The sequence below is a fragment of the Talpa europaea genome (assembly GCF_964194135.1).
Source record: "Talpa europaea genome assembly, chromosome: 7".
In the NCBI taxonomy this organism is placed as follows: domain Eukaryota; kingdom Metazoa; phylum Chordata; class Mammalia; order Eulipotyphla; family Talpidae; genus Talpa; species Talpa europaea.
Genome location: NC_140074.1, coordinates 93,201,435 through 93,216,073, shown reverse-complemented (window position 1 = coordinate 93,216,073; position 14,639 = coordinate 93,201,435). Strand labels below are relative to the sequence as shown.

Here is a 14,639-nt window from a genome sequence, read left to right as displayed (position 1 = left end):
TATGACACTGTTCTGTAACTAATTGTGCTGATATGTAAATTTTGTAATAGTCTCCCTTGCAGAATTCCCTTACTGGTTTTAACAGTATTCAGCTCTATAGGCAAGCTGTTAAGATAAGAGGAATGTCCTATGTGTGAGGAAGGTACCAAGGTCCTTCCCTCCCTCTCGCCACCACTCTCACCAACTTTGTGGTACAAACTCATTCATCTCCATTCTATCTTCACTGTCTCCATTCAGGCTGCCTGTGGCCAAATGACAGCTCTGCTAACAGGTTCTCCCAGCTCAGATCCTGTTTCTCCAGCCATGCCAGCAAAGCTAGCCACAATCCCAAGAGCACTTGAACTTGGAAAGACAGTCTTTTGACTGTTCCTCCTCTCTACCTCGGTTTCAGGGCTCCTTCAGACACATGAATGTGTCTTCTTTCTTGGAAGGATGTTACCACACTGCAGTCAGGAATATTTAAAATTAACCCTACACTGACCAGCCAGCATCACCACTGAAAGGCACAACACCACCGAGGTCAATGTCATCCACGGACTGAGACCAGGAGACCTCAACTGGAATCCCAGGTGTGCTGTTTATTAGTGCTTCCTAGTTGTCGAGCCTCATTCTCCCCTGTGCACAATAAGAGTGCCTGCCCATATAGGCTGGAGATAATTAAGTGGTCAATAATTCAGAAGAGTGCCTAGCAAATCATAAGCACTACATAATGCCATCTCTGTCTCCTTTACTTAGCCACAATCTTCATCCTAGGTCTGCTCCAATCCCTTCTGGCAGTCATGTTTTCAACGATGGATCCCAGACATATTGTTTCATGTCCCCTTTTGAAAACCAGTGTCTTGGTCAATTAACAGACCTCCTTATAAGTGGCACAGGCTGCCTGTTGAGTCAGCAATCCCAGCTCCCGCCACCAGTTCCCTGGTGAAGCACAGGTCCCTTTCCCCCACGCCCCTTAGCAGTACCAGTCTCCTTCGCCTGGTGCCCAGGCAACCACATCTTTCTCACTTGACTCCAAAAGGAGAAAGAACCTTTTCTACAAAACAAAAGGGAATCTGACCACTGTTGGAATGTAGAGGAAAACAGAGGACATCCACCATCTCCCCAAGTTGGCTGAGCTTGGAGATGAGGTAGAAAGGTGCTAAGACACCCTCTGCCCTCAAATCTCCAGGTTACGTGGGGGCAGGATGGCAAGCATGTCTGTTGCTGCTTACACCCCTGCACCCAGTCTCCACTGGGCTCCTGCGCACCCCTAGCCCAATCCAGACAAGCCTGATAACGTCATTCGCCCTTAGAATGTGGCCTCAAGCACATGACCCTTTAAAAAATGGTAAAATACAGACAAAATTGACCATCTTAACCATTGTAAAATGGTACAATGCAATGACACAAAATACATTCTTAAGGTTGTACAGGGCATCACCTTTATTTACTTTCAGAACTTTCTGCCATCCCAAAAGGAAAACACACCCATCAGTCCTTCCCATTCCTTCCTCCTCCCAGTCCCTGGCAACCACTGATCCACTCTCTCTGGAGTTGCTTATTCCTGGCATTTCATATCAGTGGAATCCTATAACATGTGTCGGGCTTCCTTCACTTAGCATAATATTTCAAAGCCCATCCTTGTTGTAGCATGTATCAAAACATCATTCCTTTTCGTGGCTGGATGATTTCCCACTGTATGGTGATGCCAAGCGATGTTTACCCATCCTTCCACTGATGAACATTTGGGCTATTTCCATCTTTGGCCACAGTGAAGTTAAGCACTAGACCTTCAGTTGACCTCCAGTCTTTAACTCTCTGCTGGGCTCCCCGTGCAACACCAGCTGCTGGGAAGCAGTGATGAGGCCACGCGGCAGCTCCGGCGGCTGCTCTTGCCCTGGGCATCCCCACTTGCTCCCTCCCGCCTGAGGTCTTCTCCAGAGGGCTCCATCCCACTGACTCTCCACACCTGCCCTCAAGCTGCTACCTCGGGCTGCAAATCCCATCTTCCCAACCAGGAGCCAGTGACCTCAGCTCAGGTCATACCACATGATATACAGTGTGTATTTTGTGGGCTTTCATTGGTTTCTTACTGAGCAGTTAGGACAGGACCATGACTGATCAAAGGCTTCACCCTGATCACCCGGTTTAATCCCTACAACAGCCCTAAGAGGCAGGGTTCTTGTCACTTTTCACAAAAGACATGAAATCAGGTCTCAGTCTCCCAATGTAGTGAATGCACACCGCCTGCCTCCCACCCAACAGCTGACCAACACACTGCCTTCAAGTCTCATCAATCCTTTTCCCATACACCCAGCATTCACCCTATGTTAGAAATCAAATGCCTAACATGAGAACCACCCAAGCTTATCCAGGTTGCAGATCTAGATAAACTTAATTTTCTCCTGTGAAAAAATGAAAGTGCTAAGAGGACACTAGAAGTTACACCTTCATAGATTACCGCCCCCCCCCATACACACCTGGGAGCACCTATGGCATTCTTCGTGTGGGTTCTCTGCCCCTTACCAAGCTCTTAACTGGCTACCCTGTGAGGCTGCCGGGGTGCCTTACAAGCTATGCCACACACAGACTGGGACTCAAGGGGCACTTAGCAGAACACTAGGACTCCCAAAGGGTGAATCTGATGGGAAGGCAGAGCCAGGAGGGGGACCCAAGACCCTCTTGGGAGAAGAGGGGAGACCCCAGAGGCTGGCTCCTCTCTCTTACCTCCATCCCAAGTTCAGCTTCCATTCAAAAGGCACCAAGCCCCTTCTGACCAAGTCCAACGAAAGACCAACAGTTCCTCACCCGCTAGAAAGGGGACCCTTTCTCCCTCTCGCTTTCATTGTCCCCACATCTGCACTGCACTTCCGACGGAAGTCCACGAGCAGTGGTGGGCGGAGTCAGCTCACATGGGCTCTGAGAACCAATCATGCCCATCTCCATCCCAACTCCATGGCAGTGGTATCACCTGAGTGGCCCCACCCAGGCCAGCTGTTAATTAATCACCAGCTTGTCTGTTCTCAGGACTGCTATAAGAGAATGATCATCAGAGGTGGAGAGCATGCAGATATTTTTGAAAAGGAAGAACGCTCAGCAGAAGGTCATTCCCACAGGAAGCACTGGGCCAGGAAGACCCCAACCAATCCTTCTCCAAGGGAGGTAGAAAGGAGAAGTCTCTGTCAGATGTCTCACAGCCAATGGGAGATGCAACCCCAGATCTCCTGGCTCCCAACTAGTGTTCCTCCAGCTGAACCAAGCTGCCCCCATAAAACCAAACACATGCAGACCACAACAAGGTGGAACTGAAAGAGGGCGAAGGAAGGCAGTCCGACTAGGGGTGGAGACCAGCATCTAGTAGATGGGTTTGAAGGAGACCCTTATCTCCTTTCCTTGCAGTTTCCTTCCTGGGGCCCCTGCCCCAGACCTCCCATGGTCACCCCGTCCTCCCCTCTCTGTCCCATAATGGGGCACCAGCCAGCTCAGTGAGCAGGTGGGCAGCATTCCCTGAGTGAGCCAGCCCTTCAAGGGGATAAGTTCAGGGCGAGGTTATGTCCATCAGCTTTCAGGACAAATTCTCAGTTTATTAATTCTCCTCCCTGACGCAAAGAAAAGTAAATAAGCTTTTCTCAGGCAGCCTGGCACAGAGGCCTTCCCTATTCAAACACTGCAAGAATCGACAGGCTTGGAAGTATTGAGCTCCCAGGCCCTGCTTCCCAGGGGGCCTTCCTGGCCTCCTGCCCACAACGTCCCAGCCTGCTGAGACAAGGCTGGCCCAGGCACTTTGTAGTGGCAGGCCCCAGGGTCGGATGCTCACAGCCCCAGCCATGGCCTGGACAGAGCCTCAGAGATGGTCATCCAGAGACAATCAGAGATGGCCAGAAAGGGCCTGGCCAAAGCCACAGCATCACACCTGCTTCCTTTCCTCTGTGAGGAAAGCACTTTTTAAGGGTGTTTATTTACTGCTGGCTTCCATTTAAATTGTGTTTTTAAAGGCTCAAAAGGAAGAAAAGAAATACTAACAAAATCTAAAGGAGTCGGGTAAATTAATTAGCTAACCAAGAACTAGAAAGGAAGAGTTTTCAAAGGAGTATGCTGTGAGTATTTCTAAGTAGTTGCTCGGGAACCTCTTGTCTGGTGGGATGGAGACTGCCGGCGCTTCATAGACTTCTTGTGGTTGATAACACAGATTCCACGAGTTGGTTTGTTCACCTCTATTTTCTTTCCTATTTGCCTATTTCTGATTTGGAAGGGAAAAAAACAAAAACCACTGCAAGAGACCTGAAGTCAAGTTGTAAGGTGTAGGGTAAGTAACTGTCAGGTTTTTCTGCCCTCTGGCCATTAGGATTGATGATGGATCCCTGGAGTCCTGAATGCATGCCTGATGGCGGGCACCTGGAATAGGGTGTAGGCCTTCGTAGGTGGGTTCATCTGGACTGGGACTGAGCTTATAAGGGTGTTGTCACGGGGACGCCAGAAGACCACTCGAAGAAGAACACGTGAGAGAGCGGAAGAGAAGCAGAGGCCACCAGAGAACGCTGGAGAGTCCAGGAAAAATGAAGCTTTGCTGGGGGCTAGGTGGCCTGCCAACCTCCTAGTCCCCCAGCACCCCTGCCTGACGTGTACCTGGTAAACTCAATAAAAACCTAAAAAAGCCACCAAGGGCTCCTAGGACTCCTCCTTTACCCCGTCTGCTCAGATCTTAGGGATCCTGTCCTGTGCCCATCCTGCCCCTACACAAGGACAACAAAAACGGGAGATAGTGAGACACTGTGAAGATCTTGACCTTGGCACAGCTGTGTGCGCAGCCCAAAGAGTGTGTCCTGGGAGTTCTGATGTGTCTGGTGTCATGCTAAGGAAGCCAGAATCAAGATTCCACTAAATGGAAGTATCTTGCAGCTCCAAAACTGCTCTCCCCAAGTGCTGAACAGTTGGGATATTTCTTGCAACTGTGTTTTCACAGAAGAGTTTCTTCACCCCTCACATTTGATTCTGCCAGTCCACCTCCCAAGTCCCAAGGTTGCTGCTTCCTCCAACTCCCTTTCACCAGTATTTCTCCAGAAGTGTCCTCTGCAGCTCAAAGGTGACTACAAAGGACTCAACCCAAAAAACATACACAAAATATCTTTGCTTTTCCCTCTGTGGCCTCCAGCTCTCCCTGCAATGCATCTCTGTCCTTTCCTATTTGAAGGCTGCGCCTTTATTGACTGTGCATATGCAAGCTCTAAATCTGTCTTCTCTCAAGTTCCCAGTGCAGTGCCAATACTCAGAAAAAAACCAGTATTTATTCTAAACATTCAGGTGACCACATGGGTGTGCAAGTCTCCCTCACACCTCCCCTACAGCCCTATCTGGAAAGGAGGGAGTCCCCAGCGTGGTCCATTTGGGGCCCTGCTGTCACTCTTTCTGGCCCCCATGTCCATTCCTACTCCGGTGTGACCCCAGGACCAGGGTGCCAGTATAGATCTGGCTTGCTCTTCACAAGGGCTCCAGCCAGCATGAGCTCTGGGTCATCTTTCCAGTGTCAAGGATGCGTGAAGCCAGGGGACCCTTCCTCACAGCAAAAATAAAATACACAGGACTACAAAGGAAACAGATAATACTGGACTACACTTAATCCAAATATTTTCAAAAACCCAGATTTATAGTACAGATATGTAATGTATCACTTACTAATACACTTACTGATGATTGTAAATTAGATCTGACAGCCAGTCTGGTAACTTGTGTAATTTGGAAGCAACAGCATGAGTAAACAATGCGTAGTGACATCAGCACTAACTATAACGTGACATGCAAGCAGCCTTGACTTCTGCTGGTGGCCATGTCACTGGAGCTGCTGATGCAGCAGTGGTTTGTGGCCAGTCTGAGGTGAGAAGACAGGAAGATGGGCGCCTCTTCCCTTCCCAGTTCATGGGCCCAACCTAAATTCTTTGTGGGGAGATGCCAAGTGCTCTAAGAATGCCTTTTCATGCCCACCACTCATTTCCTTCCTTCTCTGCAGCCCCAGGAAGGGTCACATACCCACAGCTCAGAGGTGTTGGGCAGGCCAGTAGCTTCTTGCCCTGGGTGGATGGTGGACAAGCAAGAGGCACACAGCTTTGAGGGTTCCAGGCTTGGCCACAGACACCACTAAGTCCCCTCTCCCTTTAATTCCTGGAAGGGGTACCACAGAAAAAGGCCCCGAGGCTCCTCTCTCCTCAGTCCAGTCCAGAGCCAGTGCCTGCCTCCAGACGGTACAGAGGAGCCTAGCCCTTCCAACCTGCTTTCCTGTCTCCCCCTCCCACTCCATCCCACCTGGCAGCAGAAGCAAGACCTGAACAGAGGAAAAAACCTACCTTCGGGCTCCTCCACGCTACTGGCTGCAGTGGTTGGTGGTGCGACGGGGATCTCTTTATGAGGTTCAAGATGGAAGGAAGAGAAATCAAGGTTAGATGTCATCTTTTACCTTAGAAAGGAATAAGCCCAAAACAGGACCCTCTCTCCTCCCCTCAACCCCCCTCACCCTCCACCACCGCCACAGCTCCAGAAGAGCAGAGTCAGGGAGGAGAGAGCCAGTGTGGTGCCTGGGCAAACTGCCTCTCTCTGGAAGTTGTCCCTCCACCAGGATGTCAAGGCTCCTGGTTGTTGAGGAAAGGGAGTGAGGAGAAAGCCTCCAGGAAGAGCCGGTAGCCTGGACAGCTGACCTTGACCCCTCTACTGGTGTCATCAACTCAGCTCCATCCCTGGGGCAGTAGAAAGGCTTCCCCAGCCCCCTGCTCATCCCCTTGGAGTTGCCTGGTCCTGCTCACCTCTGACCTTGACTCGTTGGTGGGGGAGGTCTCCATAGCAATGGCTGGGAGGTGTCTTACCTGGGCAGAGAGGTGTCTGCATTCTGCACCCCTGGACCAGGTTCCCCTAGACTCACATCTCCCAAGCAAAGGCTTTTCTCAGTGGACAGAACAAATTGATACTACAAAGAAGGTGTAGCCTGAGAGAAGCACGTGCTTTATTGTGATCATTCCCTTTCTGTCTAGAATGGCAATTAGTTCTTTCTAGTTGCTGCATCTGACCCTATGCTCAGAAAAGGTGAGGGGGTTCAGGCAGCTTCCAAAACAGTCCAGGCATTGAAGTTTCAGCTCCCTCTTTCTGGAAGAATCCAAATCAGGGGCCAAAAGTCCGAGGGGCAGGGACTCACCTCCTCTGGTTCAGAGAGGGCCACAGAGGTTGCCACAAGCCCTACTGACCCTAGCCACCATCTGAACATTTGGGGTAAAAACCTCCCTCCAACCCCAGACTCTAGATCAGCTGGGATCTGAAGCTTGGATCAAAATGAAATACTGGGGCCTAGAGGCATACCTGAGAATCACCCAGAAAAGCCAGTCTTTGCACCTTCAGTATGAAGGACTGGAGCACCTAGTCCCCAGTTTGGAGGCAACTCTTGTTCTCAGGTTTACTAGCAACAATCCACAGGTGCCTCCTAGCCACAGATCATCAAGAAGCTGGACATCCCATCCAGCCCCTCTCAGTCCTCATGAGCTACCCGATCCCAGCAGAACATTCTGAAGGGAACATCTGAACAACCCAGGCAAATCCTGCACATTCACAAACTGGGATGGACCAATGGCCATGAGTCACACTGGCCACCCAGCCCCAAGCCTCAGGCCTGGCACAGGGATGCACACAGAGGGCTCCTGGCTGCCAGAGCTATGATAGAACAGGGCACTGTCTGGGCACCTGTATCCTTGTGCCCTCAGGAACAGGTCATGGAAATTCCAAGATGGAGACCCAGGTCTTCAGGTTGTTGAATCTGGAGTGGTCAACATTCCCAGGGGGGACACTCACACCCAGCATCAGCCTGTCCTTCCTGAGAGGGAGGAGGTACAGAGCTTGTCTGAAAGCAAGAGTTCCCTTTCCCCAAAATTTCTGTCTCTGCTTTTGAAATGTCAGCTCCACTCCAAGGTCTCTCCCCTTGGTGATTTAAAATGTTTCAAGCCTTTTCTGAGCAACCTGACAGCTTCTGGCTCCCTCCCCCACCCCCCAGGTTTTCATGACCTTAGATGGCAAAGCTGATTTCCTCCCAACTTTCCAAAAATGTTCAAATTTTGTGGCTTTTGGATGGAGAGCAAAGGCAGACTTTTGCAAGCTGTGAGTCTGACAACTCGACACTATCATGAAGACCCTTTCAACCTGCTTGGCCCTGGATGGACACTTGTTCAGCTTCCTGAGGCTGGGATGTTATCTGCTGTAACTGGACCCCTGCAAACATCCTCACGGAAACATCACCTGATTTAGAAGGTGGTCAGAACAGCTACTGGAACTAGTGTAGCTCAATCTTTCTAGAACAAAGGTCACATCCCACTCAGGCTGGTGAGGCATGGCATGTCCAAAGCTCCCTCCTATGGGGGGGACTTTCCTGCCATGTCTGTGGGATCCACTGGGGTAAAGAGGCCCCAGCTTCTTGTGTCCCACATTCTACACACACCCTAGCCCTTGTCAGGTGAGTCTAGGTTTGTTCCAAATCCTTCAGGATGGAAGGAGAAAGCCTTCTATGCCCAGCCAGAGGTAAGGGACATTGAAAACCCTACAGCACAGACTTCTCCTGTAAAGGGATGACTAGTTGATATTTTTGAGCCTACAGGTCACATGGTTCAACTATTCAACTCTGCTGTTATTCCCTTGCAACCGTTCAATTCTGTGATTAAAACGCAAAAGCATTCATAGGCTGCATGGAAAAAAACAGGCATAGCTGTGTCCCCAGAAAACTTTATGTATGGACACTGAACTTCTCATTTCGTTTTCACAAGCCTTGAAATGTTTTTCTTTTTGAGTTTTGTTTAAAATCATTTCAAAGAGTAAAAATCACTCAGCAACACAAAAACAGGTGGTGGGTCAGAAAATACTACCCCTGCTTGAGAGAACCACCTTGCTCCCTGAGGGTTCCCTCCTTCCTCAGCAATCCTTTCTGGGTTTGGGTCAGTCCTACACAAAGAGTCACCAGGGCGGAGGTCAATGTTCAAGCTGGCTTCACTTCCAAGCTGGGCTAATTCTCCATTCATAACACCTGTAAAATACTAAACTTCTGAGCCAGAGCCCCTGGGTGATCCCTGCCATTCACTCCCTTCCCAAGCTCCAGCCACTAAGGAGCCACTAAGGCTGGCTGGAGAGGGCCCCTAAGATCCCAGGGGTGCTATTATGCTTCATAAGGGCCACAGTGCCACACGTGGGAGTCCTTCCCAGTTTCTCTCAAAGGCCTTTTGTTCTGCATCTGCCCAGGGTAAGGGATACTAGAATCCCTACAGCAGAAACAATGATGGCCCTGAGTACAGCGCCACCCCAGGTCCATGCTCAAGGTGGAATATGAGGACACGAGACATGTGCCGAGGAGAGGGGCTTCCTTCCCCGGGGAGCACAAGACTTAGTGTTCGTCAGGACAGAGCAGTAGGCTGGCTCTGCTGCGCCACCAGCAGCTTCTGCAAGAAGCCTGCACGCTCATGGTTCTCATGGGGTCCCCACGAGGACAGAGCACTGAATGCGGAGATCCCCACCAATGAACACTAAACCCACTGGTACCAGTGCTCAGCACTGGGTTTCCTTCCCCTGCGGATATGGGTGTCCTGCACGTACTTATGCAGGGGGCGATGGGGGAGCGGCTCTGCTGGTAGCCCTTAGCGCAGCGGTTGCAGGTGATACCCGTCACGCCGTCCTTGCAGGGACACTGGCCGGTGGTCTGGTTGCAGGTTTTGCCAGCAGCGCCCACGGGATGGCAATCGCAGGCTGTGGAGAACACACAACAGGAGTGTCAGAGGGTGAGGAGGGGCAGCGCACGCCTCCCCAGGGGTGCCACCACACCCAGGGACCCCACCCGAGGGAAAGGGCAGGGGTGGCAAGACTGGCCCTGCCAAGCCCACACACAGTGCAGAAATTCCACCAGTTGGCCCCCTGCCGGCCCGGGAATGGAGAATGACAATCAGGATGGGCCAACTTGGGAAGACTCCTCTGTGAAGGAAAGTGAAGCTGGGGGGGTCCTTCCAAAGTCCGAGAGGAGTATGTTTTTGGGAATGCACAGCTAAAGGCTGACCATGGAAGAGAGGGGTTTGGGCCTGGTGGAGCCCTGAGGTTTGTCAGGTCAGAGGAAGTCACCAGTGTGACTCCCTGACTGCTGCCCTTTCACCTGCCTCAAATACACTGTGCCCACACAGCCTGAGGTCCAGGGCTTGACTTCTGAGTCACAAAACCTGTAAGCTGTAGCTCCAGGAAGAGCCACAGCAATCATCTGAACATGCTGATAGAATGTGCAAAGACTGGGGAGATGACGGGACCTCCCCCCACCCCCACCCGGTGTGGCATAAGGGAGGTGTAGCGAGGTCCTGAGTCTCAGCCAGATGCTCTTGCAGGGAACACAGGCCCCACACCCCTAACTCATGGGTTGGAACAGGCTACAGGCTGGATTCCTCTCCCATCACAACATGTCCCAAGATCCAAGGACCCAACCCCAGTGATAGAGCAGCCAGAGGACTTTGGAAGGACACCCTCATTATTACGAATTAAATGTTTGTGCACACCCAACCCCCCCCCCATCTCCCAATTCATATATTGAAGCCCTACTCTCCAAAGTGGTGGCATTTTCTACTTATGAAGGGAATTAGTTTAGATGAAGTCACAAGGTAGGACCATCATGATGGGATTAGCGCCCATGTGAGGAGACAAGGAGAGCTTGCTCTCCCTCCAAGGACACACACCCCTGGGCAAAGACCACGTTCGCACACATCAGGAGACGCTGTCGACCAATCAGAGAGAGTCCTCACTAAGTGCCACATCTACCCACACCTTAAACTTGACTTCTCAGCCTCCAGAACTATGAGAAATAAGTATCTGCTGTTGAAAGCTCTCAGCCGATTGTGTTGTGTTACGGCATCCCCAGCTGACTAAGACACCCCCTCCTCCCCTAACACCACGATGCTTGGCAAAAACTGCTCCACCAGCAGGTAATGGGGCCTTGTTTGCTGCACCTGCCTCCCTGGATCCAGGCAGTGAATTCAGAGTGTGTGAGGGGAAGGGAAGACTGAATGAAGGAGGCAAATGTTCCTCGCCCGCTTCAAGTTCCCGCTCCTCCTCCCAGGGAGGCCCAGAGAGCATGGGGAGTTGTCTGCAAGAAGGCATGGAAGCCATGTCAGTTGGTGCTACAGGGCTGCAATGTGTTTCTACTCCAGATGGGAAACAAATATGCAAGAAATTGAGGGCAGAGATCCTAAAAGAGCTAAATTAGAATTTCCCCAGCCAGCACTGCTCAGCAGGGGGGGCACAAGTCTATGGGTAAAAACATGGCTTCTCCCAGCCAGTCCTGGGCCAAGGAGTGGCTAGATGGGAGAACTGGGAAGGAAGAGGAGGGAGGGGAAAGCAGAAAGTAGAGGAATGTAAAGAATTGTTTGTGGAAGTTGTGTCTGGACTTGTGAGAGCTTCTGGAAGCTTGGGAGCAGGGTCTCGATTGTGGGCGCCCCATGGCAGGTCAGAGAGGACAGAGACACAGGCCCTGGGGCCAAGCAGGCTGCCTGGAGGGATAGTGTGGGTTTCTCACACTATAAAGTCTCAGAAAGGGAAGTGGAACTGTCCCAATCTTGCCCCTCAAGGTAGAATTTGTCTTCTTAAATCTACCCTAAATTCAAGGTCATTCTCTGTCTTTTTTTAAAGATTTATTTATTTATGCAAGAACCGGGGTACAGGCCAGATGTGTGGGAGGGCGAGAAGATTCACCAGAGACAGAGCGGGGAACAGAACAGGCAGATGACAAAACACACTGCTGAGGGGAGCAGCGGGGGAGTCAGGAGAGGTCTGCCACGCCATGTGGGATTCTCGCCGGCCGGCCAGGATTGAACCCGCCCTGCAGAGGCTGCGAACGGTTTCACAGAGCAGTGCTCAACCGCCTGCGCCACCAGGGAGGCCCTCTATATATTTTATTTTATTTTTTTAACTCAGTAGTAAGACCCAGTCTTGCATACAAGCTGTGAATGGTGGTGCTGAGGAAGGGTGGGTGGAGAAGACCTCTGACCTTTCCCTGAAGCTTCCTAAATCCCTGCCTGTTGGAGGAAGGGCAATCGAGCACAGGTGGCATCTCTAAGTTGGTCATCGGAGAGCAGAGGGCCACGACACAGCACCTTGCTGTCCCAAGTCTCTGACACAGACATGGGCACCGGGGGATGTAGACTCCCAAGGCTTATGCCAGCTGACCTCTCCTGGCCTGCTTTGCAAGCCTGCTGGTAATGCTAATATTCGTGCCAAGATGACCTCCCCTCAGTGCAAACAGAACACAGCTGTGCACCAGTAACTTTGGAATCCTTGAACTCAAATGGGCGGAGGTCGCCAAAGGTTGCTGGGTCACTGAAGGGTCAGTGCCAAGTCACCCATGGGTACCACTGTTGGCCAAGGTCATCTTCACCGAGGCAGAAACCCAGGGAACAGGGGATTGCACATTGTTTCCTGGTGACCTCTTAAGTGCCCAGGCTGGCATGCTGCCAGAGTAGCCAGGTGCCAGCTGAGGTCGGAGATGGCAGGCAGTGTGTCCACTTTGTGGCACAGGCACCTCTCCATCGTAGGATTAAACGAAGGGGGTGCTGTGGTGCTTGCTTTCCAAATCTTTCTCCCAAGATTCTGCAAAGATCTGACCAGTTTGCCCCTTAGCCTGGTCTTACAGAGGTGGCAGGCTAACTGTGCTTCCATGCAAGTCACTACTCCATGGGGAGAAGCCATTAGAATCCCAAAGATGTGGGTACAGGGGATAAGGGCAGCAGCTCCGATAGCTACTCAGGTCACCTATACGTTTTAGGAAAACTTACTTTGAAGCCATTTTCCTTGGATCAAGAAAGAATGCGAGTCTGGGCCTTCCTGGGGGTGCAGGGGTTGAAGTCTCTGTGCCACTATGGCCTGAGTTTGATCCCCGGCCAAGGAGCTACCCACATGGCACAGCAGACCTCTTCTGCCTGGCCCACTGCTCCCCTCAACTATGTATTTCAGTCAATCCGCCTGTTATGCTCCCCACTCTGTCTTTGGTGAATCCTCTCACCCCCCACACCTCTGGCCTGCACCCCAGTTCTTGTATGCATAAATTAATAAATCTTTAAAAAAAAAAAAGGATGAGTGCAAGTCTATTTGAATTGCGTTTGGCGTCACATAACAAAAAACCCACCTAGTTTTGCATTCAGTGGGTAAGCATGTATTTCTCCTTGCAGAACAGGAGGTACAGCGGGGCCAGTCAAGGAGGGGTTGGGCCCTTGTGATGCTCTCAGAGGTCAGGCCCTACCTGTGCCCCTAGAGCCTGCCCTCACCTGCCCATCTGTCCACCATCTCTGCCTCTGTGCTCTCCCTACATTCATTCACAGGCTGGGGCAAGGACAGGGTGGAGACTGCATGAGTATGGGTGCACTAAGGTGTCATGGGTGCTGTGCTGACGGGATGTTCTTCCCCTGGGGAGGTTCCCACCACCCCACCTATAAATAAGAACAGCCCACTTACAGCCTCTGTGCAAAGTGCTGGGCGTCAAAATGTGGGGAGGATTTTCAGAAGACAGCAGCCACAGTGGGTTTCTTTACAGCCACAAGAGAATCTGGTTCCCAATGTCAAAGGAAAGGGGTTTCTGAGCCTACTAACCAGGAGGCCCTGGATCCTGACCCTTAGGAAGAAAAACCCAAGGAGATCCTGATCCCTCGAAACCCTGCCATGAACCAGACATGCATGCAGATTTCTACAAACCAACACTTAGGCCAGCAAAGACACACAAGAGACACACAGGCAAGCTCCTACACACGTACACACACACGCTCAGACTCACAAAGACACACATCCAGACACATACAAACACTGATTCCTACAAACTCACACAGATTTAGACATACAGAGACACATACACAGAGCAGCGGGGTAAGGCTGTGCTGGGGTCAATGTGGAAATGAGGTAACTGGAAGTCTTTTCCTTTGTAGGGGACTGGTGAGGGGATGAAGAGCAAGCCTCGCAGATTTTGAGAACAGGTCAAGATGTCTTCCGCCACAGGAAGCCCTTTTGGTGACTCTGGAAGCGTCCCTAGAAGTCAGTAGGTTTTTCCAGAGGTCACCAGTTTGCATGAAGCAGGCAGCGCCCCGTCTTGGGAAATAAACTATCCCGGGGTTTTTCCATCAAGGGAAAGGTGAGACTAGCCAGCAGCTCAGGGCCCTGAGAAGGTGGCAGGATTAGGGTTCTCACAGACAGGACAAGCTGGAGGGCCTCCCGGTGCAGAGGGGAGCCCAGACGGCCCGTGCTCTTGCACTGGGTCAACCCAGGCATAGGGAGCTCAAGCACACCAGGGTTTGATGGGTGTCAGGACACTCAATCTGGGCACAGGCCAGCAGTAATACGTTGTAAGCCTAGGTTATTGACTCTGTGGTTCTCAGGTGACTATCTATAAGGACAGAGGTCTACACTCCTCTCCCACTAAAGCTGCTTCCAACGTAACAATCTGAAGCTTGGTTTGCATGAAGGTTCCAGGGCAACAGCCAGTCCCCTTGGAGTATCACCTCATTGCTGCAGCATGTTGGTGAGGAGGGCAGGGAAGTGTGCTCCTTTGCTGTGGACAACCCTCTCCCGCTCCTCCTGACAACCACAAGTCTGTTCTCTGTCCTTCTAGTTTGGCCTTTTGAGAATCTCATTCCGGG

At 51.4% G+C, this 14,639-nt stretch overlaps 1 protein-coding gene across 1 annotated transcript in view; it reads right to left on the bottom strand.

Annotated features, from left to right (window-relative positions):
• The window catches only part of NTN1 (netrin 1), a gene marked incomplete at its 3' end in the record, with an annotated part of 166,326 nt that overhangs the window by 40,326 nt on the left and 111,361 nt on the right, over positions 1-14,639 (bottom strand). Inside the window, exons 3-4 of the mRNA XM_084238306.1 lie at positions 9,586-9,735; positions 6,318-6,371 (exon numbers count right to left, since the gene is read on the bottom strand). Of these exons, the coding sequence (XP_084094432.1) occupies positions 6,318-6,371; positions 9,586-9,735 (204 nt within the window). The remainder of the gene's footprint in view (positions 1-6,317; positions 6,372-9,585; positions 9,736-14,639) is intronic.